Source organism: Rhinopithecus bieti, unplaced genomic scaffold, assembly GCF_001698545.2.
Source record: "Rhinopithecus bieti isolate Rb0 unplaced genomic scaffold, ASM169854v2 scaffold_5149, whole genome shotgun sequence".
NCBI classification, from domain to species: Eukaryota; Metazoa; Chordata; class Mammalia; order Primates; family Cercopithecidae; genus Rhinopithecus; species Rhinopithecus bieti.
The window spans coordinates 14,456-41,941 of record NW_016804593.1 but is presented as its reverse complement, the minus strand read 5'-3'; the positions used below and the strand labels follow the sequence as shown (position 1 = coordinate 41,941).

Below are 27,486 nucleotides of genomic sequence, written 5' to 3'. Positions count from 1 at the left end.
TTTTTTCTGGAGATTGAGGCTAAGGCCTATGCCTCCCTGTGAACCAGCAGGATTTTTCTGAAGAAGCTTTGAACCTGACTAAACGCACATGCCCGTATGCAACACACAAACGTTTCACCACATGTTTGATTGCCAGCTAAATGCTAGACCCCGGGGTACAATGGAAAGCAAGAACAGACGCAGGCCCTGCCTTCATGAAGCGGGGGTCTCAGGAAAGAGGTCGATTAACACCGTGAAAGAGATGAGAGGGGGTTTCTGTGAGGGAGACGAAGCTTCATTAACAACCCGGCAAACAAGAACGGGAAACGCATTCCAGGTGGAGGGAGCAACACCTTTCAACGTCCGTTATCAAGTCACAGGGGTCCTATGCTCTCACGCTGGGTGAGGAATATCCCATTGAGGAAGGAAAGAAAAATGAATCAAACCGGAGGGTGGCGGGGTAGTGAGGGGATTTTTGGCTTTCATTTTAGGAGCCAGGGCCTGCTACCTTCGACCACCTGAGACCCCTGGGAGGGCGGGAAAGCCTCGGCGCCGCCAGCGCGCGCCTTCCCTTGAGGTTCTCGCGAGGCCCCCACGCGCTCGGAATTCCACAGGCTTGTGAGCGCGGCTCGGTCTGGCGCAGGCGCAGACAGGGAGCAGGGTCAGGCCGACCGCCATTGAACAACGCGGAGGTCTCGCCTGCGGTCAGAGGAATGCCGAGGCTCCTCCGCTTGTGCATGCTGTGGCTTGGACTCTTGCTGGTTCGATTTTCCCGTGAACTGAGCGACATCAGCAGTGCCAGGAAGCTGTGCGGCAGGTACTTGGTGAAAGAAATAGAAAAACTCTGCGGCCATGTCAACTGGAGCCAGTTCCATTTCGAGGAGGAAACCCCTTTCCCACGGTTGATTGCACAGGCCTCGGAAAAGGTCGAAGCCTTAAGCCCCTACCATTTCGAAAGCCAGCAAACTGCTTTCCCGGCCCGAGGAAGACGCACAAACCCAGGTAAAAATCCAATCCCGAAGGCATGTTTGTTCACCTCTGTACATTTCTTATTCCTGTATTTGCTTTGCCAGAAGGTAAGCTTCCCCAGGAAGTGGAATTTGTGCCTAGTACACAGCTTTTTAAAAAAGTTGTAAAAAACAGTGTGTTGAAAATATACAAAACTTCCGCGAAGCACCGGTTTTTTTTTTTTTTTTAAACTTAGAGGAAATAAGTGTACACTTGTAAGTCTACAATTTATGTAAGAATGTTGTTCCTTTCGGGAGTGCCCGTCATCTGGCAAACTCCTTTTTGTCCTTCAAAGCCCAACTTAAGTATCATTTTCCCTGTGAAGTCATCATTGACCTTTTCGTAGCCAATAGCTCCATTGTCCTTTCTACCACAGTATCCAGCACATAGTTCTATTTGACTGTCGTCACTGGCTACAGAATCAGCCAACCTTGTAGAAGATAAAAATGCAGAGTACCTTGTTCAAAAAAGCAGGAAAGGGCCATTAAAATAAAGGTGGTAAAATATAAATCTGTTTTCCTTACTTGTTCATATCCCCTGGTCACGTACCAGGAGATAGGCCTGGTTCATTCTATCAGGCTTCATTTAAAAGTTTACGTACTTGTATTTCATTCACTTACAGTTTCAAAGATAAATTTATTGAGAATTTCTACTACAACAACGGAACATTTAAACCAAATGCACGGCCTGTGTGACTACACAGGTTTCAGTCCCATGAAGTCAGCCTTATATACCATAATGTATTATAGGGACTATTTCATGCATATTTTTGTCTGAAATGCCTGGCAGATGGCCTGGCACGTAGCATGTGTTTAATATGTGTTGAATTTATACTTAATGCTTTCATTTTTTTTTTGAGACGGAGTCTCGCTCTGTCACCCAAGCTGGAGTGCAGTGGCCAGATCTCAGCTCACTGCAAGCTCCGCCTCCCGGGTTCACGCCATTCTCCTGCCTCAGCCTCCCGGGTAGCTGGGACTACAGGCGCCGCCACCTCGCCCGGCTAGTTTTTTGTAGTTTTAGTAGAGATGGGGTTTCACCGTGTTAGCCAGGATGGTCTCGATCTCCTGACCTCGTGATCCGCCCGTCTCGGCCTCCCAAAGTGCTGGGATTACAGGCTTGAGCCACCGCGCCCGGCCTATACTTAATGCTTTCAAGCAGTCTGCAGGAAGAATATTCTTGTTTCAGATTCATTGGTATCGTCTTACTATGTTTTTACATTTGTGGACTTAACATATTTTAGTCCCAATATGATTTGCCATTTTAAAAGAAATTGCACTTTGTTTATAGTCTATCCATAGGAAGAAAATTACTGCCTTTTACAGTAATTCAGTTTATTTGATTTGGACAAAGGTTGCAAAAGTGAATATTTCTGAAATTAAGGAAATGAGTAAACTATCATGCCAAAAAGAGACCCTAATGTAGAGGACTGAAAAAAGTCAAACAGTGCACATTGTAGGCACTCATTAACTTTTTTGAAATGAATGAATACAATTTCTAAAATCACTGTTGCTGAATGAAAACTTTTAAAGACAGAAACCATGAGACTGATTCTTGATCATTTTCAAACTGACCGTCAAACTAACCCACATGCAGACCTCACGTTGTCCTTCTGTTAGAATGAAGGAAGTGTCTCTCTCCAGTCTTCTACTTTTACTTTAGTTCAGTGACTCTCACGCTTTAATGTGCGTATGAATCATTTGGGAATCCTGTTAATTTATGGACTCTGAGTGGGTTGGCCTGGGGTGGGGCCTGAGATTTTTCATTTTTAACTAGCTCCCAGGTGCTGCTAGTTGGTGACCCACACTTTTGAGTAACAAGGTCCAGCTTACTCTCTTTCTCTTTTTTTTTTTTTTTTTTTTTTTACTCCTCTTTCTTATTCTTTTCTCCCAGGAGCGCAAGGAGAGCCTTCCCTTTCTGCTTTATGTTGGGTAGGCATTTCTCTTACATCAAATACTGTGCTCTCACTACCTGTGCTATAATACTGTAGTCAAAATTTTATTTTTAGACCTCCAAGCTTGAGGCTGTTATTTAAATAGAGGTTGGAATGCCTTTTCTTAACAAAGTGCTCTAAAGACAAATTTTCTTAATAAAAATGTTCAACCTTAAAACTCAGCTTGTTAATGATCCCTTTGTTTTAGTTATTATTCACACTCCCCTGGAAGAATAAATGTCATTAACAATGAGCAGGGAGCTGCAATGAAACAAGACTTGTAGAAAATAAAAATGTATCTGACAATATTTGAAAATTGTTATACCCACAAAACCTGCTACTATGGAAACTATGTAAAAGACAGTTTGCTGAAGTGGAAATACGGTGTAGCAGTAAAACCACAGTTGTATTGAAATATGTAGAGGAAGGAAAAATGAGTTAGGTTATCAATATGAATTGTATTATTTTAAAATTTGTTAATTTATAAGGGAAGATGGCATTTATTCTGTCCTGTTAATTTCTAGGAAATAATTTAGAAGTTGCAGAGATGTATGTGTTTCTAATATAGAATACATAATTATGCCGTCATTTTATATATGAATGTGGCTGGAAAGTTGGTTACTTTTATTTCGCTTTTAGCAGCAGGACAAGCTGTTGTGTTAAATCAAGTCAGTTGTCTGAAATTTTAATATTCTGATGATCTATTTGAGTCTGACACAGAAAATATAATTTGGTACGCTGCTATTAAAAAATGCTTTTTTTCAAAGCTACTCATACATAACTTGAATCTGTAATTGTGTGTTTCTTGTTAATGGACCCTGAAGGTGGAGGTATTATCTCCATGACCTACCCATAATGTGGCACCATGAAGTTGAAAACATATTTCTAAATTACGACTGAGTATTGTGGTTCCCAGATATTAGTGCCAGGTGAAATCATTAATGTTTCAAAATCAGCTTTTCATAATATGTAACCTCTATTCCAGTTAGATTAATCATATTCTCATATTCTTGGTCTTCATGTCACATATTCTTGTTTTTTTGTTTCTTTATGTTTCAGATATCACAACTAATCTGTAAAGGGCCCTTCTCTTTATATATTAGTTCAACAAAATTTGAGTGCCTCTTATGTGTTAGGCATTTTTCTTGGTGCTTGGGATGTTAAACAGTGAAGGCTCCTACCCTCATGAAGCCTACAGAATAGTAAAGATAGACAATAAACATAAGTAAATTCTAATTTACAGATGATGATTGTCCTCTCTTAGCCCCTTTCTCCACCTCCATTCTCCTCCTCTCATTGACAGTTGTTGTAATGTGTTCATTATATATTTTTTGTCTGTATAAGTTTTTGTAAATTATGCATTCTTTCCTGTGCGTATGTTTTTAAGATATATCTAAATGGCATTTAAGATCTACATCTTATTGTTGCCATGTGAACATTTAGTCCATTGCTTCTAACTACTGCGTAGTACTCGTGCATTCCTCACATTTTACTGATTTATTCAGTTATGAACACCTAATCTATATAGCCTTGAACTCCCTACCACTATAAATAACGCTACCATGAGCATCATTGTATATGTCCCCTTATGAACCTAGAAGTGTTTCTGGGATACATATCTATAGTGGTATTACGGTGTCATGAAGTATGTGTATGTTTAATTTGCTTGAGGAGTGTCGGATTGCTCTTCAGAATGACTATACCAATGTATAGTTGTACCACTAATCCTATGTCCTCGTATCTAGGTCAACAATTAGCATTATACAGTTATGAACTTTTACCAGTGTAATAGACATAAAATGACATTATATATCTATTTTAACTTGCTCTGGGTCTGAACATCTTTTCATATATATGTTAGCCTTTTGGATTTTCTCTTAAAATTTCCTGTTTATATATTTTGCCCAATTCTTGTTGGAATTCTTACCATTTTCCAATTGATTTGTAGGAGTTAATCAAATCTAGATACAATAATAACTAGTTGTTGGTTTTAGATGTCACAAATGTGTTCTTCCATTTTGACATCTGTCTATTGGTATTGCTTGACTGAAAGCCTTAACTTTTATATAATTAGGCAGTAAGTGTTTTGCCTTATGTATTAGAGGTCCTTTTCTGTCCTTCTGTTAACTTTTCAGTTTTACTTTTCACATTAAGTCCTTAATTAGGCCAATTTTTAGTTCTGGTGTAGGTAGGAATATTACCTCAGTTTCTCAATAAGTCTTATTTTTCTCTACATAGGGAGCTAGTTTTCTGAACACTTTCTACTAATCAACTATTTTTCTCACTAATTTGTGGGATTACCATTATTGGTAAGTTTGAGCTTCCTATTTTAATTGGTCATTTATTTGACCTTGTATCATTACTATTTTTGATACTGTGACTCTATAGGATGTGATTTATCTGACAGGACAAGTCTTCAATATTTATTTTTTCTCTTAGGATTGACTAAGCTAAATCTTCAACCTTTATTCTTTCATATATATTTAGAAGTATGCTTATTGAATATCTTTTTTAAAAATCCGTATGGAATTTTATTTGGGATGCATGGAATATTATCAGGGGAAACTGCCCCCAATATTTCAATGTAGGTTCTGTTTTCCATAAGTGTCGGCCAGCAGCTGAGAAATAAAGAGAAAGAGTACAAAGAGAGGAATTTTACAGCTGGGCCGCCAGGTGTGACATCACATATTGGTAGGACTGTGATGCCCGTCTGAGCCTCAAACCAGCAAGTGTTTTATTAAGGGTTTCAAAAGGGGAGGGGGTATAAGAACAGGGAGTAAATCACATGCTTCAAAGGGCAAAAAGCAGAACTACTAATAAGGGTCTAACAAAGATCACATCCTTCTGAGGGAACAGGACAAATGGCAAAAGCAGAACTACTGATAAGGGTCCAACAAAGATCACAAGGCAAAGGGCAAAAGCAGAACTACTGATAAGGGTCTATGTTCAGTGGTGCACGTATTGTCTTGATAAACATCTTAGATAACAGAAAGCAGGATTCGAGAGCAGAGAACCGGTCTGACCACAGATTTACCAGGGTGGAGTTTTTCCCCACCCTGGTAAGCCTGAGGGTACTGCAGGAGACCAGGGTGTGTCTCAGTCCTTATCTCAGCTGCGTAAGACAGACATTCCCAGAGCAACTGTTTATAGACCTACCCCCAGGAATGCATTCCTTTCCCAGGGTATTAATATTAATATTCCTTGCTAGGAAAAGAATTGAACGATATCTTCCCTATTTGCACGTCCGTTTATAGGCTCTCTGCAAGAAGAAAAATATGGCTCTTTTTGCCCAACCCTGCAGGCAGTCAGACTTCATGGTTGCCTTCCCTTGTTCCCTAAAAATTGTTTTATTCTGTTCTTTTTCAAGGCGCACTGATTTCATATTGTTCAAACACACATGTTTTACAATCAATTTGTACAGTTAACACAATTATCACAGTGGTCCCGAGGTGACGTGCATCCTCAGCTTATGAAGATAACAGGATTAAGAGATTAAAGGCAGGCGTAAGAAATTATAAAAGTGTTATTTGGGAACTGATGAATGTCCATATTAAAATGAAATCTTCACAATTTATGTTCCTCTGCCGTGGCTCCAGCCAGTCCCTCCGCTTGGGGTCCCTGACTTCCCGTGACATCTCTCCCTTTTTATATAAATGTGCCATGGTGATGAAGGCTTGTTCATTCTCTTGTTTTGACGCAGGATTCTTTGACTGGTCCAGCACACTAAAAACAAGCTGATTAAACAGAGAAACATGATTCCAAAATTTACTACAATGGAATCCCCAGTAGACTTAATCCAAGTCATGGGGTTTAGTCCAGAAAGACTTTCTGCCACCCTATCTAACGCCTCAGCTCCAGGCACAATGGATAAATGAGCTTGAGAGTCTTCAAAAATTTGTTTCTTTAATTTAGTTATGTCCAAAAATAAATTATCTTCCCTACCTAGAAGGTGTCCTTTGACCATTTCCCATGAATGGTCAGTCTCGTTGTAGGAATATGGTGTGATACAGAAATCAAAAGTATTCCAGTCGCACTGCATTTGCTTGCAATGTTCGAGACTCATTAGCCAGTCTCCAAGCCAAATAACAGACTGTCTTAAATCATTAATTTGATTAGCTAATATTTGATCAGTGCCCTGCTGAGAATTCCACGTTTGGGTGGAATTGTCTTGCCATTCCTTAACAAAATGAGCCGTTTGAATAGATTGGTGTAATGCCACTCTGGCAGTGGTGGCCAGCGCAGTGACTGTAATTAGGCCCATGATCACAGCAATTAAAGTGAAAACAAATCTCTTAGATCTTTTGAGAATTTGTTGTAACACGTCGTTAATTAAATGTCCTGAGAGGGAATATTCCCAAGGTCTGGGTAAAGTTACCAGTATCCAGATTCCTTCTTAAGCTTGAACCAACATTACACTTTTCCTGAAGTCAAAATGGGAGTTAACACAAGTGTATAAATGACAGTTAATGCATTGGACAGTTTGATTGTTCGTCCAAATTTTGATATTTCCCACTAACAGCATGTAAGGAGGCTTAACACAACTCTGTATAGGAATGGTCAGGCTGGAGGTAAACAAAGCAAAATGTTTGAATCTACGTTGATACTGAGGGAGAGGAGCGGCAGTGGCAACACCCAATGTTCTCCACTGTAAAGAAGCAATCCGAGCTGCCCAGGGATGCCAAAGAGGTAGAGGGGCATACCTGGGTCGAAAAGAATTATAATGCCAGTTGGAGTCCCATAAAGGAGGATTGGCATCAAAAAGAGGATAAGAGTTCAAAGGGGATTTATCATGGGGTTCAGAATCACGTATGTGAGGGGCGACAGTGGGGACAACAGACAGAAAACCTTCCAATTCCCATACTCGCAGTCCGGACATGGCAATAGCCAATTTCCACAGTTCTGGGTGTTCTCTGGACTCAGAATGGGGAATATCATAGGCCTCGGAGGGGGGGGAGGGGTGCGTGGGTAATGCCATTATCTTCCCGTTTTAAGGGAAAGAACGAGCTGAACCTTCTATGCAAAGTAGGATGATGATCCTTGTCCTCCCAATAAGAAAAAAAATAAGTAGCCTCCAGGCACTCCTTTCAGCCAGAGGAGCAACTGTTTTTTAAATAGCCCTTTAGTGCCCAGTCTATTACTAAACCATATGAGTCATTTTTTAATACTACTGCATGTGAATTAACACAGTCTTCCCAAATTAAAGTTTTAGATAGGCTCTCAAAATTTTTAGAACATGGTTTTCCTACAGGTTTATATTGAAAATATAGGGATCTCCTTTTACTCCCCTTTTCATTTGTCTTAAAGGAGAAAGGGAGAGGCCGGGGACCAAATGTCCCCATTCCCCTGTGGCTAATCTCCCTGGAAGATAAGCAGCCCAGACTTGAGTTTCTAGATGGATACAACCAGGTGCATGTCTGAGGCACAGATGAGGGTATTTATAACCCACAGTAACATTAAATGCAGTGCCTTCTCCTGGTTGAGCAAGGCAACGGTCATCTGTAGCTCCAGGCATCCACACACTATTGTTAGTATACCTTTCTGCAGGAGCATCCATCCAGGTGAGAGGTTGAATAAGTGGAGGAAAAGGCACATAAGCCCAATAAGAATAATTTTGTGTAGCAGGTAAATAAGTTTGAGGGGAAACTGGTGAGACAAAGTATAAGGAAGAGAATTATTAAATAAAACCTATTGTAAGCGAGATCCAGTGCTGAAGGAGAAACAGAAGAACAGGGGGATGTTATTTTCAGGCTAGTAGAAAATATTTTTAGGTTCATAAAGAGAAAAATGGAATTAGGAGAAGTGGGATTAGTTAGAGGGGTCTCTGTTGCCATTAGGGAGGATTGAACCAGACCCATTTTGATTTGGTGTGCCAGTTTATGAGGAGTTGGCACAGATCTCACCGGGTATGAGGGTGGTCTCTGATGCAGACGTCTCTTCCCTGTGGTTTTCATTGTCAGTATTCACACGAAGTTTAAGTCTTTTAGTGGGCACCCAGACAGGGGATTGATGATCTCCTGGTGAAACATAAGCATACCCTCTTCTCCGCATTTTAATCGTTCCAGGTTCCCAGGTATTGGTTTGGGAGTTTTTCCATAACACTGGCTTGCCTTCATTTAGGGAGAATATTTTTGCCTGTATAATGGCGTTTAGCTGCAGTCAGAGTATTGTCTTCAGGAACATTTAGAAAGTTTAAAGTAAACAATGCTAAATGTAATTGAGGTAAATTTTGTTATTGGAAGCAACACATGGCCGTTTTACACTCACGGTTTGCAATCTCAAAAGCTAACATGTGAAAGAGAAAATCTTGAGTGCGCTCATCAGAGACAGATTTTTCAACAGCATCTTGTAATTTAGCCAAAAAATCAGAGTATAATTCATTGTGACCCTGTTTAACAGTGGTGAAAACAGGAGCTTGGCCCAAGGTGTGTAATTTATCCCAAGCTCTCGTACACACCTTTGTTACTTGTTCCGTGGTGAGAGCATCAAAGCCTAATTGGGCAGTAGTGTCAGAGTAATATCCAAGCCTGTGAGCTGAGTCTGAGTTATTGGAATGCCATCAGCCCGATTTAGCTGAGCCTGCAGATGGGCCTCCTCTGACCACCAGGTACAGAATTGTAAATGCTGAGATGAAGTTAGAACAGCTTTTGCCAAAAGGTCCTAGTCTAAAGGAAGCAAAATGACCTCAGTACAAAGAGTCTGTAATACCATTTTAGCATATGGAAAAGTAGGACCATACTGAGTATAAGCATCCTTGAATTCTTTTTAAAAGGTAGGATTGGCACATATCAACACACTTGTACTCCTTGAGCATTGGGAGGTTCCAGTGCGATGGGATAAGCCCATGCCTCTAATCCACTTGTTTCTTTGTTCTGGTGTAATAAGTGTTGCATGGTAGTTTCAAGAACAGGCACATGAGACAGAGTCGGCATAGAAGTGACAGGAAAAGTATGTGTAGATAAGGGAAACTGAGGTTGAGGAGGTCAGACCAGTATGAGAGTGTGAGAAAGGGGCATTGGGGGGGGAAGAGGCAGATGCATACTGATGATTATTGTCCCAATCCTGTGCAACCAGAATGGCAGGGGCATCCATGTGTGAAGAAGGGTAGAGGAACAGGTTGAGTGGATGGCAAAGTGACCGGTTGAGGGACCGAAATGACAGGAGGGTGAGGGGCTGTGGAGGATGGGGGAGGGCCTGCAGAATTACAGGTAAATTGTAGTTTGGTCCCGGAGCCATTAGATGGCTCTGGAGGCAAAGGCTGCAAAGGTTTGAAGAGGGAAGAGTTAGCATAGTTATGGTCCCGGAATGTCCAAGTCAGGGCCATGGGAGCTACAAGTTCCGGCTCTTTGTGAAAAGAAATAAGGTCATCAGGGGGTGACGTTAAGCCAAAGTCACCGGAGTTAGATATTGAATCCTCAATATCGTCAGGTTGGGGAGGAGTAGGTGAAGGGAGAGGCTGAGCACATAACGAAGGCCGAACGGGAGAGGAAACCTGAGGAAGAGGTAGAGGGTCGCCAGATTCAGAAAATTGTAACTGCAGGGGTCATGGGATTGGTATGTCATTAGGATGGCACGTACCAAGGCCCAATCACCCCAAACAGTGACAGGAACATAATTCCCTGTTGGGACCAGTTCCCGGAATTTTGTACCAACATGATCCCATAGTTCCCTTTCTAGTTCACATCTAACGTTCCCTTTTCAGGAAACCAAGGACAGTGTTCCTCCACTGCCCTGAATAGGGTGACCATATTTTCCATGGGCACTTGAACTCCTGCCTGTTTTAATAGGAGGTTAATATAGCAGAGATAAGCATAATGTTTAGACTCTTCATGACCCATAGTTACCCTGGACAATACACAGACAGCTCACCAATTGTCAGGGATCCAAACAAGCATTTCTGTGGACTGGACTGATGAATGTTTCTAGGCTCTCTGCAAGAAGAAAAATATGGCTCTTTTTGCCCAACCCCGCAGGCAGTCAGACCTATGGTTGCCTTCCCTTGTTCCCTAAAATTGCTGTTTTCTGTTCTTTTCAAGGTGCACTGATTTCATATTGTTCAAACACATATGTCTTACAATCAATTTGTACAGTTAACACAGTTATCACAGTGGTCCTGAGGTGACATACATCCTCAGCTTATGAAGATAACAGGATTAAGAGATTAAAGGCAGGCGTAAGAAATTATAAAAGTATTATTTGGGAACTGATAAATGTCCATATTAACATGAAATCTTCACAATTTATGTTCCTCTGCTGCGGCTCCAGCCAGTCCCTCCGTTGGGGTTCCCTGACTTCCGGCAACATAATGTATACACTAATTTGAAGAGGATTGACTTCTTTTTTTCCTTCACCTTTTAAGTTCAGGGGTACATGTGCAGGATGTGCAGGTTTGTTACATAGGTAAATGTGTGCGATGGTGGTTTGCTGCACAGATCATCCTATCACCTAGGTATTAAGCCCAGCCTCCATTAGCTATTCCTCCTGATATTCTCCATTCCCCCAGGCCCCCTGTCAGGCAGGCCTCATTGTGTCTTGTTCCCCTGCATGTGTCCATGTGTTCTCATCATTCATCTCTCACTTACAAGTGAGAACATGTGGTGTTTGGTTTCCGTTTCTGCATTAGTTTGCTGAGGATGATGGTTTCCAACTCCATCCATGTCCCTGCAAAGGACATGATCTCGTTCTTTTTTTATAGCTGCGTAGTACTCCATGGTATATATGTACTGAGTTTTCTATATCCAGTCTATCATTGGTGGGCATTAAGGTTGATTCCATGTGTTTGCTATTGTGAATAGTGCTGCAGTGAACATATGCTTGCATGTATCTTTATAATAGAATGATTTATATTCCTACACCCAATAATAGATTGCTGGGTCAAACGGTATTTCTGCCTCTAGGTCTTTGAGAAATCACCACACTGTCTTCCACAATGGTTGAACCCCACCAACAGTGTAAAAGTGTTCCATTTTCTCCACAACCTTGCCAGCATCTGTTGTTTTTTTAACTTTAATAATAGCCATTCTGACTGGCATGAGATGGTATCTCATTGTAATTTTGATTTGCATTTCTGTAATGATCAGTGATGTTGAGCTATTTTTCATGTTTGTTGGTCACGTATATGTCTTCTTTTGAGAACTCTCTGTTCATGTTGTTTGCGCACTTTTTAATGGGATTGTTTTTTCTTGTAAATTTGTTTAAGTTACTTATAGATGCTGGATATTAGAGCTTTGTCAGATGGATAGACTGCAGAGATTTTCTCCCATTCTGTAGGTTGTCTGTTCACTCTCATGATAGTTTTTTTTTTGCTCTGCAGAAGCTCTTCGGTTTAATTAAATCCCTTTGTCAAGTTTTGCTTTTGTTGCAGTTGCTTTTGGTGTTTTTGTCTTGAAATCTTTGCCTGTGCCTATGTCTTGAATGGTATTGCCTAGATTTTCTTCTAAGGTTTTCATGGTTTTGGATTTTACATAAGTCTTTAATCCATCTTGAATTAATTTTTATGTAGGGTGTAAGAAAGGGGTCCAGTTTCAATTTTGAGCCTACGGCTAGCCAATTCTTCCAGCACCATTTAATAAATAGGGAATTATTCCTTCATTGCTTCTGTTTGTCAGGTTTGTCCAAGATCATATGGTTGTAGGTGTGTGGTGTGTGCTTTTGAGTTCTCTATTCTGTTCCATTGGTCTATGTGTCTGTTCTTGAACCAGTACCAAGCTGTTGTGGTTATTGTAGCATTGTGGTATAGTTTGAAGTTGGGTAGTGTGATGCAGAAAACCACAGAGATGGTGGCTGCCTCTCCCCACAGGAGCTTTGTCCCAGAGTGAGATCAGAGTTCTGTCTGTATAACCCTGGCTGGAGTGGCTGAAGCCTCCACATGGAGGTCCTGCCCAGTGAGGAATAATGGATCAGTGTCCTGCTTAAAGAAGCAGTCTGGTCACAATCTGCCAAAGCAGCTGTACTGCCTTCTGGGGAACCCTTTCTCATGCCAACTGGCAGGGTGGAACAGCTGAGTAAAGGGAACTGCAGAGATGGTGGCAGCCCCTCCTCCCCAGGAGCTCAGTCCTAGGGAGAGATCACATCTCTGTCCCTGTGACCCTGGCTGGAGTGGCTGAAGCCCCCACAAAGAGGTTCCGCCCAGGGAGGAGGAATGGATTGGGGTCCCACTTAAAGCAGCAATCTGAACATGGTGGCTCACGCCTGTAATCATGGCACTTTGGGAGGCCAAGGCAGGCAGATCACTTGACATCAGGAGTTCGAGACCAGCCTGGCCAACATGGCAAACTCTGTCTCTACTAAAAATACAAAAATTAGGCATGGTGGCACATGCCTGTAATCCCAGCTACTCGGGAGGCTGAGGCAGGAGAACCGCTTGAACCTGGGAGGTGGAGGTTACAGTGAGCCGAGATCACACCACTGTACTCCAGCCTGGATGACAGAGTGAGACTCCATCTCAAAAAAAAAAAAAAAAAAAAAACATTCTGGCCACAATCTGACACGGCAGCTGTGCTGCGTTGTGAGGTACCTTCCTCCTCTGGACTGTTTGGATTCTCCAAAGCCGGGAGGCTGAAACGGCTGAGTTGACCTTTCCCAGAGATGGCGGCTGCCCCTCCTCCCAGGAACTCTGTCCCGTTTCAGGCAGACTCCAGCTTTTGCCTTGGCTGGCTGGAATTCCAAATCAGGTCTTAACTTGTGAGGTACTGTGGAAGTGGGACGTGCAGAACAATGGCTTGGCTCCCTGGATTCAGCCCCCTTCCTTGGGATATGCACTGTTGTATCTCCCGCCTTGCCGGGATGCCGGGGCCAGAGTCTGTAAAACTCCTGGGCCTCGGTGTGGGCCTGAGCGTCTGCCCTGCTGAGACTCCACACAGCTCTGTGTATCGAACCCAAGGCCCTAGTGGCATGGGCTCATGATGGGATCTCCTGATCTGCAAAGATCAGGGATCAAAGATGGGATTTCCTGATCTGGGTTTCAGAGATCTCTGGGAGAAACATGGTTTCCCGGGCGGGGTGACGCAATCACTCACCACTTTCCTTGGCTGAGGGTGGGGTTCCTTTGGCTCCCTGCTGTTCCCTGGTGGGCCATTCATTGCTCCACCCTGCATTTCTTCATTCTTTTTGGGTCAAGTCGTTTGCCTAGTCAGTCCCAGTGTGAGAACCTGGATATTTCGGTTGAAGGTGCTGAATTCACTCTTTTATTCCTCTCCCTGAGTGCCACAGATCACAGCTGCATCTAATTGGTCATCTTGTTCCCCTCTCGTTATTGATATCTTTATTACATAAAGTCATCCTAATCAAAGTCATGAAATTACTTATATTCTATTATTAGGATTTTAAAGTTTTCTTTATGGAAACTTTTATGGTATCGGTTAAGTTCATGCTTAATAATTTTTTTTTTTTTTAGCTATTGTAAATACCTGTGAATTATATTTACTAGTTAGTGACTTGGCTAGAGAAATGCAATTTACTTTTATAGGTTGATCTTTATCTAGCAACCATGCTGAACTATCTTCATAGTTCTAATAGTTTGTTGATTCTGTAGGGTTTTTTTATCATTTGAAAATGATAGTTGTATCACTTTCTTTCTAAACTTATACCATTTTTTTGCTTTGATTTCTTGTGTTATTCCCAGGCTTAAAGGGCATACATTTAAATATTTCCATTAGGTATGATGTTTGTAGGTTTATGCTATATAATCTTCACTAAGGTAACGAAGCTTGCTAAGAGATAGTTTTTTTAATCATTGTAAATAGGGCTGTACTTTATTAAGGTCTTCTTTTGGCATACTTTTGCATAGTCTTACGATTTTTTCTTTTATTAATTAAGCAAATACTCATTGGGTACCTACTAAGCACCCAGGCACAATTTTAGATTCTTGGGAATATATCAGTGGACAAAACAGACAAAGATCAAAGGCGTTATGGAGCACTCTTAAGTAATAAACATAATAAGTAAATATTAGAACGTAGTAAGAGCTACAGAAAAATGAAAAAACAGTATAAGGGAGATAAACAGAGCAAGGAGTTGAAAAGTGGGGTATAGTATTAAACAGTGTGGTAAGGGTAGACCAATTATTGAAAAGGTGAGATATGAGAAAAGAAGTGGTAAGGGAATTAGCCAAGTGGATATCTGAAGAAAGGACATTCACACAGAGGAAACAGTGGAGCAGATACCCTTCTGCCTGATGTATACAGGGAATACCTAAGAGGCCAAGTATGGTTGGAGCAGAGAAAGTGAGGAAAGTAGTAGAGATAAGGTAGGATAGGTAATAGGCAGACATGATAAAACAGGGTATTTTAGGCCAGTAGTCCCCAACCTTTTTGGTACCGGGAACCAGTTTCATGGAAGACAGTTTTTCCTTGAACCAGGAAGGGAATGATTTTCAGATGATCCAAGTGCATTACATTTATTGTGTACTTTACTTCTATTACTATTACATGATAATGTATAATGAAATAATTATACAACTTACCATAATGTAGAATCAGTGGGAGCCCTGAACTCGTTTTCCTGAAACTGGATGGGCCCATCTGGACTTGATGGGAGACCGTGATAGATAATCAGGCGTTAGATTCTCATAAGGAGCATGCAACCTAGATTCCTGGCATGCGTAGTTCACAATAGCGTTCATGTTCCTATAAGAATCTGATGCTGTCCCTGGTCTGACAGGAGGTGGAGCTCAGGTGATAATGCGAGCAATGGGGAGCAGCTGTAAATACAGATGAAGCTTTGCTCGCTCCCCTGCCCACTGTTCACCTCCTGCCATGTGGCCTGGTTCCTAACAGGCCATAGACCAGTTAAGTCCCCAGGGGTTGGGGACCCCCTGTTTTAGATCATTTTAAAGACTTTGTTTTGGGGTGAAGCAAGGAGTCATTAAGATTTTTTAGCAGAGAAGTGACATAATTGACATTTTAAATGGATCACTCTGGCTACTGTGTTGAGAATAGACTGTAGAAAGGCAAGACTAGAAACAGAGACCTATTAGGGAGGGTCTTAGATAAGGATGATAGAAGTGGAGGTAGTGAAAACTGTTAAATTCTAGTTATACATGGGCCATATTTGATGTGAAATATGAGGAAGATAAATCAAGAATGACTCCAAAACATTGTTGATTCTAAAGTTTTGTATATGGAACACCTGGAAGGATAGGATTGTCATAAATGAGATAGGAAAGGCCTCAAAGTGGAACAGGTTTGGAAGACAGTATCAGTAGTTCAGTTTTGGAGATGTTGAATTTCATGGCGTTTTAAACAATGTTGAGTTTGAAACATTAATGTGGAGGTGTTGAGTAGGAAGTAAGGTATATAAATCTGGAGTTTGAAAGAGTAATCTTGTTTGCAGGTAGAAGTTCAGGAGTCATAGATAGATACATAATTTTTTGAGCTGTAAGACTAGAGGAGATCACCAGAAGAGTAAGTGTACATAGAAAATAGTACTAAGAATTGAGTCCTCAGAAACACCAACATTAAAAAGTTGGAGAGTGAGAATTGTAAAGGAGACAGAAAAGGGACAGCTACTTAGGTTGGAAGAAAAGAGAGTGTGGTGCTGTGCAAACCAAATGATGAAAGTATATCAGGAAGAGGTGTATTTGATAAATCAATTAAGATGTGAATGGCTGTTGAATTTAGCAATATGTTTGTGACCTTCATAAGAGAAGTTTCGGTAGAGTGATGAAACAAAAGCCTGATTAGAGTGGGTTTAAGACAGAGAAGAGGAACAAGTTAGTAAATATAGAAAACTCTTTTCAAGGAGTTTTGTCACAGAAAAGAGAAAATAAACAGATGGTAGCTGGCAGGGTAAGTGGGGCCAAGAGAAATATGTATGGGTTTGTGTGTGTGTGTTTTTGTAATTGGGAGAAATAACAAATTTTCTGATAAGAGTGATTCAATAGAAGTTAAAAACTGATGAAGAATACAGAGAAGGATTGCTGGAGTAGTGTCCTAGAGTGGGCAAGAGGAGATGAGATGTAATATGTAAGTGCAGAAATTGGCTTTAGAGTGTATAGTTCATCTGTAGAAATAGGTAGAAAGGGAGAGTATATGGGTGTACATGTTAAGAGATGAATTAAAAAATTTGGCAAAGGGAGTTGATGCAAGTTCTTTTTCAGATTGCTTCAATTTTCTCCTGAAGTAGAAAGCAAATCCAGCTGTGAGTGAGGATGGGAGTCTATTAACATGATAAACTACATTGATAGATTTTGTGATCTTGACCTATCCTTGCATTTCTGGGATGAACCCTTTCATTCTTTTTTTTTTTTTTTAATTTTATTTTTAAGTTCGGCGATACATGAGCGAGATATGCAGGTTCATTACATAGGTAAACGTGTGCCGTGGTGGTTTTCTATGCCTATCAAACCATCACCTAGGCATTAAGCCTAGCATGCATTAGCTATTTTTCCTAAATGGTAGCCCTCCAACCCCACCTTCTGACAGGCCCCATTGTGTGTTATTCCCCTCCCCATGTTCATGTGATCTCATTGTTCACCTTCCACTTATAAGTGAGAACTTGCGGTGTTTGGTTTTCTCTTCCTGCCTTAGTTTGCTGAGGATAATGACTTCCAGTTCCATCCATTTCCCTGCAAAGGACATGATGTCATATCTTTTTATGGCTACATAGTATTCCATGGTGTATATGTACCACATTTTCTATATTCAGTCTATTATTGATGGGTTGAATTCATGTCTTTGCTATTGTGAATAGTGCTGCAATGAACATACGCATCTTTGTAGTAGAATGATTTGTATTCCTTTGGATATATACCCAATAATGGTATTGCTGGGTCAAATGGTATTTCTGGTTCTAGATCTTTGAGGAGTCACCACACTGTCTTCCACAATGATTGAACTAATTACATTCCCACCAACAGTGGCAATTAGTTCCTATCTCTCTGCAACCTCAAAAGCATCTGTTGTTTCTTGACTTTGTAATAATCGCTATTCTGACTGTTGTGAGTTAGTATCTTATTATATAATTTTGATTTGCATTTCTCTAATGATCAGTGATGTTGAGCTTTTTTTCAAATGTCTGTTGGCCGCATGAATGCCTTCTGTTAAGAAATGTCATTTCATGTCCTTTGCCTGCTCTGTTTTTTCTATCTTTTGAGATGGAGTCTTGCTTTGTCGCCCAGGCTGGAGTGCAATGGCATGATCTCGGCTCACTGCAACCTCTGCCTCCTGGGTTCAAGCAGTTCTCCTGCCTCAGCCTCTCCAGTAGGTGGGACTACAGGCACATGCCACCATACCTGGCTAATTTTTGTACTTTTAGAAGAGATGAGGTTTCACTACATTGGCTAGACTGGTCTCGAACTCCTGACCTCAGGTATCTGCCCACCTGGGCCTCCCAAAGTGCTGGGATTACAGGCGTGAGCCACTCACTGCACCCGGCCTGCCCACTCTTTAATGGGGTTGTTTGTTTTTTCTTGTAAATTTGTTTAAATTCCTATAGATTCTGGATATTAGACCTTTGTTAAATGGATAGATTGCAAAATTTTTCTCCCACTCTGTAGGTTATCTGTTGACTCTGCTGATAGTTTCTTTTGCTGTGCAGAAGTTCTTTAGTTTAATTAGATCTCATTTGTCAATTTGGGCTTTTGTTGCAATTGCTTTTGGTGATTTTATCATGAAATCTTTGCCCATGCCTATGTTGTGAATGGCATTGCCTAGATTTTCTTCTAGGGTTTTTATAGTTTTGGTTTTACATTTAAGTCTTTAATTCAGCTTGAGTTAATTTTTCTATAAGGTGTATGGAAGTGGTCCAGTTTCAGTGTTCAGCATATGGCTAGCCAGTTCTCCCAGCACCATTTATTAAATAGGGGATCCTTTGCCCATTGCTTGTTTTTGTCAAGTTTGTCCAAGATCAGATGGTCATAGATGTGCAGCCTTATTTCTGAATTCTGGAACAGAAATTCTATTGGTTTATGCTGTTTTGGTTACGGTACCCTTGTAGTATAGTTAGAAGTCCAGTAGTGTGATGCCTCCCTTCAGCTTTGTTCTTTTTACTTAGGATTGTCTTGGCTATTTGAGCTGTTTTGGTTCCATATGACTTTTTAAATAGTTTATTCTAATTCTGTGAAGAATGTCAATAGTAGTTTGATGGGAATAGCATTGAATCTATAAATTACTTTGGGCAGGATGTCCATTTTCATGATATTGATTCTTCCTATCTGTGAACATGGAATTTTTTTTGTTTGTGTCCTCTCAGATTTCCTTGAACAGTGGTTTGTATACAGTTCTCGTTGAAGAGGTCCTTCACTTTCCTTGCTAACTGTAATTCATAGGTATATCCTCTTTGTAGCAATTGTGAATGGGAGTTCGTTCATAATTCAGCTCTCTGCTTTCTTGTTCTTGGTATGTAGAAATGCTGGTGACCTTTGCATATTGATTTTGTATCTTGAGACTTGCTGAATTTGCTTATCAGCTTAAGAAGCTTTTGGGCTGAGATGATGGTGTGTTCTAGATGGGGTGTCTATGTTTGCATGTCATCTGCAAACAAAGACAATTTGGCTTCCTCTCTTCCTATTTGAATACCTTTATTTCTTTCTCTTGCCTGATTGCCTTGGCCAGGACTTCAGATACTATGTTGAATAGGAGTGATGAGAGAAGGCCTCCTTATCTTGTGCCAGTTTTCAAGGGGAATACTTCCAGCTTTTACCCATTCAGTGTGATATTTGGCTGTGGGTTTGTCATAAATGGCTATTATTTTGAGGTATGCTCCATCAACACCTGACTTATTGACAGTTTTTAACATGAAGGGATGTTGAATTTTTTGGAAGACTTTTTCTGCATCTATTAAGATAATCATGTGGTTTTGTCTTTAGATATGTTTTGTTATTAATTACATTTATTGATTTTGTGTATTTTGAACCACCCTTGCACCCTGGAGATGAAGCCAACTTGATCATGGCAGATAAGATTTTTGATGTGCTGCTGTATTTGGTTTGCCAGTATTTTATTGAGGATTTTTACATTGATGTTCTTCAAGAATATTGGCCTGAAGTTCTTTTTGTTGTTGTATCTCTGTCAGGTTTTGGTATCAGGATGATGCTGGCCTCGTAGAATGAGTTAGGGAGGAGTTCCTCCTTTTTGATTGTTTGGAATAGTTTCAAAAGAAAGGATATCAGCTCCTCTTTGTACTTTTGGTAGAATTCAGCTGTGAATCCATCTGGTCCTGGGCTTTTTTTTTGGTTGGTAGACTATTTATTACTGCCTCAATTTCAGAACATTTTATTAGTCTATTCAGGGGTTCAACTTCTTCCTGGTTTAGTCTTACAGGGGTGTACGTGTTCAGGAATTTATCCATTTCTTTTAGATTTTCCAGTTTATTGGCATAGAGGTGTTTATAGTATTATCTGATGGTTATTTGTATTTCTGTGGAGTCAACGGTGATATTCCCTTTATCATTTTTATTGTGTCTATTTGATTCTTCTTTCATTTTTTTATTAGCCTAGCTAGTGGTCTATTTGATTAATTTTTCCAAAAAAAAAAAAAAAAAAAAAAACAGCTCCTGGACTCATTGATTGTTTGAAGGGTTTTTTGTGTCTCTGTCTCCTTCAGTTCTGCTCTAAGCTTGGTTTTTTCTTCTCTAGTTTTGGGGTTTGATTGCTCTTGGTTCTCTAGTTCTTATAGTTGAGATGTTAGGGTGTCAATTTGAGATCTACCTTTTTGATGTGAGCATTTAGTGCTATAAAGTTGCCTGTTAAGAGTGCTTTAGCTATGTCCCAGAGATTCTGATATGTTGTCTCTTTGTTCCTTGGTTTCAAAGAACTTCTTGATTTCTGCCTTAATTTTACTGTTTACCGAGGAGTCAATCAGGAGCAGGTTGTTGAATTTCCATGTGCTTGTGTGGTTTTGAGTGAGTTTCTTAATCTTGAGTTCTAATTTGTTTGTGCTGTGGTCTTAGAGTCTGATTGTTATGATTTCAGTTCTTTTGCATTTGCTGAGGAGTGTTTTACTTCCAATTACGTGATGTGCCATGTGATGCCAAGAAGAATCTATATGCTCTTGTTTGGGGTTGGAGAGTTCTGTAGATATCTATCAGGTCCATTTGATCCAGAGTTGAATTCAAGTCCTAAATACCTTTGTTAATTTTCTGTCTCAATGGTCAGTCTCATGTTGACAGTGGAGTGTTAAAGTCTCCCACTATTATTGTGCGGGAGTCTAAGTCTCTTCATAGGTCTCTAAGAACGTGTTTTATGAATCTAGGTGCTCCTGCATGTTTGCATATATATTTAGGATAGTTAGCTCTTCTTATTGAATTGACCTGTTTACCATTATGTAATGCTCTTCTTTGTCTTTTTTATCTTCATTGGTTTAAAGTCTGTTTTGTCAGAAACTAAGATTGCAACCCGTGCTGCTTTCTGTTTTCCATTTGCTTGGTAAATTTTCCTTCACACTTTATTTTGAGTCTATGTGTATCTTTGCATGTGAGATAAGTCTCTTGAATTCAGCACACCAATGGATCATGACTCTTTATCCAGCTTGCCCTTTGTGTCTTTTAATTGGGGAAGTTAGCCCATTTACATTTAAGGTTAATATTGTTATGTGTGAATTTGATCCTGTCATCATGATGCTGGCTGGTTGTTTTGCAGACTTGTTTATGTAGTTGCTTCATAGTGTCACTGGTCTTCTGTGTACTTCAGTGTGTTTTTGTAGTGGCCAATAATGGTTTTTCCTTTCCATATTTACTGCTTCCTTCAGGAGCTCTTGCAAGGCAGGTCTAGTGGTGATTAATTCCCTCAGAATTTGCTTGTCTGAAAAATATTTTATTTCTTCTTTGCTTATGAAGCTTAGTTTGACCAGATACAATATTCTAGGTTAGAAATTCTTTAAGAATATCAGCTTGGTGCAGTGGCTTATGCCTGTAATCCTAGCACTTTGGGAGGGCAAGGCAAGTGCTGAGGTCAGGAGTTTGAGATCAGCCTGGCCAACTTGGCGAAACTCTGTCTCTACTAAAAATACAAAATTAGCTGGGCATGGTGGCACATGCCTGTAATCCCACGGACTTGGGAGGGTGAGGCAGGAGAACTGCTTGAACCCTGGAGACTGAGGTTGAAGTGAGCTGAGATGATGCATTGTACTACAGCCTGGGTGACAAGAGTGAAACTCTGTCTCAAAAAAAAAAAAAAAAAAAAAAAAAAATCAAATAAATATTGGCCCCTAGTCTCTTCTGGCTTGTAGGGTTTCCACTGAAAGGCCTGCTGTTAGTGTGATGGGCTTCCCTTTATAGGTGACTCGACCTTTCTCTCTGGCTGCCCTTAACATTTTTTCGTTCATTTCGACCTTGGAGAACTGATGATTATATGTCATCAGGCTGATCCTCTCATGGAGTATCTTACTGGGGTTCTCTGGATTTCCTGAATTTGAATGTTGGCCTGTCTTGCTAGTTTGGGGAAATTCTCCTGGATGATATCTTGTAGTGTGTTTTCCAACTTGTTTCTGTTCTCCCCACCTCTTTCAGGTACCCCTATCAGTTGTAGGTTCAGTCTTTTAACATAATCCCATAGTTCTCAGAGGTTTTATTCATTCTTTTCATTCTTTTTTCTCTAATCTTGCCTGCCTGCCTTATTTCAGCAAGATAGTCTTCAAGCTCTGATATATTTTCTTCCACTTGGTTTGTTCAGCTGCAGACTTCAAACTTGCATTTGCATCATGAAGTTCACAGGTTGTGTTTTTCAGCTCCATCGGGTTATTTGTCTTCCTCTCTAAACTGGTCATTCTTCTTAAACAGCTCCTGTAATGTTTTATCATGGTTCTTAGCTTCTTTGCAGCAAGTTAGAACATATTCCTTTAGCTCAGGGATGTTTGTTATTATCCATCTTTTGAAGCCTACTTCTGTCAATTTGCCATCTCTGACTCAGCCCAGTTCTGTGCCCTTGCTAGAGTCATGTTACAGTCATTTGGAGAAGAGGCACTCTTGCTTTTTGAGTTTCCAGCATTTTTGCATTGATTATTTCTCATCTTCATGGGTTTATCTACCTTTGATCTTTGAGGCCAATGACCTTTGGATGGGGTTTTTGTGAGGTCTTTCTTGTTTATGTTGTTGTTGTTGCTCCCTGTTTGTTTTTCTTTTAGCAGTAGGGCCACTCTTACATAGGGTTGCTGCAGTTTGCTGGGAGTCCATTTCAGACTTTATTCACTTTGGTTTCTTCTGCCCCTGGAGGTATCACTGTGGAGGTTGCAGACCAGCAAAGATGGCAGACTGCTCCTTCCTCTGAGAACTTTGTCCCAGAGGGGCACTGACCTGATGCCAGTGGAACACTCCTGTTGGGAGGTCTCACCCAGTTTGGAGGAATAGGATCAGGGACCCACTTAAATAAGCAGTCGGCTGTCCCTTGGTGGAGTGAGTGTGCTGTGCTGGGAGAAATCTCCCTCTCCAGAGCCAGTAGGCAGAAAAGACTAAGATGGCTGATCAATGATAGTGCAGCCAACCCCCCTCCTAGACCCTCTTCTCAGGGATATCAGAGTTCTATCCATAAACCCTCCACTGGGGATGCCAAAATTCCCACAGGGAGGCCCTGCTCTGTGAGGGGGAATGGATTGGAGTCCCACCTAAAGAAGCAGTCTGGCTACAAACTGTCCCAGCTACTGTGTTGTGCTGTAGGGGAATTGCTCCCCATCCAAACTGCACTGGCATCATGGTAAAGGAAAACAGTGAACTGGAGACACAGTAATGGCAGCCTCCTCTTCCCCCCCACCAGGAACTTGTGATCTCAGTGCCTGCTTGAGTGCCACCCACCCTAGCAGCCATTATCAGTCTGCACAGCTTAATGCTTGGAACCCAAGGCCCTGGTTCATGAGGGGAGCTCCTCATTCCCAGGTTGCAAGAATTCGTGGGAAAAGCATGGTTTTCAGGGAGGGGTAGCACAATCCCTCTCTGCCTCCCTTGGCTGGGGAAGGGGAGCTCCCTTTGCCCCATGTGGCTCCCAAGTGGGCCCTTGCTCCACTCTGCTTTTCCTTGTTCTCTGAGTCACACCAACCTCCTAGTCAGTCCCAATGAGAGAACATTGGTAACTCAATTGAAGATGCAAAATCCACTTGCCATTTTCGTCCTTTTCAGTGGGAACTGCAGAGCAAAGGTGTTTCTATTCAGCCATCTTGGCTGCTCCGCTGAACCCTTTCTTAATATATTTGTAAAACATGTTTATGGATGCAGTTAACTAATATTTAGGAGTTTGAAATCAACATTTGAAAGTGAAATGAGTTTTTAAATATTTTAAAATCTCATATTGTTCTTATCTAGTTTTGGAATAAAGATTATGCCAACTTCATAAAATGAGCTGGGCAACTTTTGCTCTTTTTCTGAAACAACTTGTTTGTATATGATTAGTATTTCCTGTTTTTTAAAAATAGGTGGAACCATCCATATATGTGTTTTTTTGAAGGTGATAACTGACTAACCCTTTTCATTTCTTTGAATATTGTTGGTACATTTAGGTTTTCTGTGTCATTGTGTATCAATTAAGGCATCTTGTATTTTCTAGGAATTCATACATTTAATCTTTATTTTAAATGTATAAGCATTCATAATATTTATTTTAAAACCTTAAAAATATTATGTTTTAAAATTAAAACAATATTTGTTTTAAAAATCTTAAAAATATTTGTTAACATATTTGCTTTAAAACTATATCTACTTATTTCTTTTTTTCTGCTGTATTTTGTTCATTTCCATCTTTTTTGTTCCTGATTAGTCTGGATAGAGTTCTTATTCTTTTAAACAAGCAACTTTTTAATTAAATAAAAAGTTTTTAAAGAGTGCTGTAGGCTGGGCGCGGTGGCTCAAGCCTGTAATCCCAGCACTTTGGGAGGCCGAGACGGGCGGATCACGAGGTCAGGAGATCGAGACCATCCTGGCTAACACGGTGAAACCCCGTCTCTACTAAAAATACAAAAACTAGCCGGGCGAGGTGGCGGGCGCCTGTAGTCCCAGCTACTCGGGAGGCTGAGGCAGGAGAATGGCGTAAACCTGGGAGGCGGAGCTTGCAGTGAGCTGAGATCTTGCCACTGCACTCCAGCCTGGGCGACAGGGCGAGACTCCCCCAAAAAAAAAAAAAAAAAGAATGCTGTAATAGGCCTCTAACTGCACAGTACATAGATTCACCTAAATAACTTCAAGATAAAAGGGGATAGTAGTTATTACCAAAAAAAAAAAAAAAAAAAAAAAGTTATAGAAGTGAACCTAGAAAGACTTGGTAAAGCCTGGGGAATCATATTAGCTCTAAAAAATAAAAGCAAAAAACTTCTGCCTTCCTCTCTCTCTCTCTGAATCTTTTCTTTTCTCTCTATGTTCCTTTATGATTTTAGCTTGTCGTGACAAACCTCATAGAATCTTTTTAGCTTTGGTTCTCACTAACTCATTTTTTTCTTGTTACTTATTCTAGTTTCAAACTGAGGAAATCTGATTGGGTCGATTCATGTTTTTCACATGACATGGCTTGCTAGCTGTTGTGACAGATTGGTTTCTTTGGGGTCAGGTGCCAACCTCCAGTTTGTTCAACTGTGGCTAGAGGATAGAGTCACATGGTTCAGAACATGGCTGCCTAAGAGCTGGCACTACAATAGAGGCTATTGGCAAATATATCCTCCTAGAAGGTACTGTATATGAGCAAGGGCCATAATGGAAGCACAATAAGTCTTCAAATAATTACCTTCTGGAGTTATTTTGGTTTCCAGTATCCAGTATTGCTAAGTGAGTTAAGAGCAACATAACAGTGACCATCAGTTCATTGTACCTAGAGCATATTAACACTTCTCTATTTCTTTATATTTTAATAAAGAACAAAATGGTTTCTACTGCTCAGTTATAAGATGTGCGTAAGAAGACAAATGATAAAATTTGAAAATGGGCAAAGGATTTGAACAGACATTTCTTCAAAGAGGATATATAATAAGCATATGAAAAGATGCTTAACATCATTAGCCGTGAGGTAGATGCGAATCAGAACTACAGTGAGATACCACTGTGCATCCGTGGGGATAATTATAATCAAAAAATGGAAAGTGTCAAGTTTTGATGGGGATGTGGAAAAAATGGAACTCTACTATATTGATGCTGGGATTGAAAACTTGTGCAGCTGCTGTGGAAAAGTTTGGCAGTTCCTCAAAACGTTAAACAAAATTATATCATGCAGTGCTCCTTCCATCCCTAGGTTACACCCCAAAGAATTCAAAACATATGTTCACACAAAAACTTGTATGTGAAAGCTCATAGCGGCACTATTCTTTTTTTTTATTTTTTGAGACAGTCTTGCTCTGTCATCTAGACTGGAGTGCAGTGGCGCTATCTCAGCTCGCTGCAACTTCTGCCTCCCGCATTCAAGTGATTCTCATGCCTCAGCCTCCCAACTACCTGGGATTACAGGAGTGCACCGCCACGCCTGGCTAATTTTTTGTGTGTTTGTAGTAGAGACAGTTTCGCCATGTTGGCGAAGCTGGTAGTGAACTCCTGACCTCAAGTGATCCTCCTGCCTTGACCTCCCAAATTGCTGGGATTACAGGCATGAGCCACCATGTGGGGCCATCAGCACTATTCATAATGATCAAAAGTGGAAACCACTCAAATGTCCATTGATAAATGGATAAACAAAATGTGGAATATCCACACAATGGAAAATTATTCAGCCATAAAAAGATGCATGATACAATGTAGGTGAACCTTGAAAATACTATGCTAAGTGAAAGAGACCAAGCACAATAGGTCATGTATTGTATGCTTTCATTTATATGAAATATACGGAATAGGCAAATCCATAGAAACAGAAAGTAGATTGGTGATTGCCAGGGAATAGTGGGAGAGTGAAATGGAAATGACTGCTAATGGGCATAGGGTTTCTTTTTGGATACAGATGTTCTGGAATTAGATTTATAGTTTCACAACCCTGTGAATATACTAAAACCCACTGAATTGTATACTTTAAAATGACTAATTTTATGGCATGTGAATGATATCTCAACTTCATTTGTTAATACAAAATGTACAAAGGCGTACAGCCTTTTTATAGGAAAACACTACACCTGCTTTAGTTAAAAATAAATACTGCTTTTGAATAGCCATACTTTCCATTCTTTATTTAAAATGTGATTTTTTAAAATAATTAGCTGATTTTACTGTTCCAATATTAAATTTTCATCTAAAGGAAGATTTTAATAAAGGAGCATTTCTTTTCTTCTCTCTCAACAGTGTCTACTTCTGCCTCTTGGGAAGAAGCAGTAAACAATTGGGAAATGCAGTCACTACCTGAGTATCAGGATAAAAAGGCATATTCACCCCTTGATAAGGAAAGAGAATTTTCTTCATCACATAATACCAATCTGTATATTCATGAGAATGCAAAATTTCAGAAGAAAAGTAGAAACAAAATTAAAACCTTAAGCAATTTGTTTTGGGGGAATCATCCCCAAAGAAAACGCAGAGGATATTCAGAAAAGTGTTGTCTTACAGGATGTACAAAAGAAGAACTTAGCATTGCATGTCTTCCATATATTGATTTTAAAAGGTTAAAGGAAAAAAGATCATCACTTGTAACTAAGATATACTAACCATCATAGAAATTTTTCTAACCTAATAAAAGCTTAATACATTTA

The 27,486-nt window shown here is 40.3% G+C and overlaps 1 protein-coding gene across 1 annotated transcript; it reads left to right on the top strand.

The window, feature by feature from the left end:
• The first annotated feature begins 583 nt into the window (after positions 1-583).
• On the top strand, positions 584-27,486 carry INSL6 (insulin like 6). Its single transcript, XM_017869287.1, has 2 exons — positions 584-981; positions 27,083-27,486. The coding sequence occupies exons 1-2, from the start codon at positions 693-695 to the stop codon at positions 27,439-27,441; spliced, it is 648 nt and encodes a 215-aa protein (XP_017724776.1). The 5' UTR covers positions 584-692; the 3' UTR covers positions 27,442-27,486.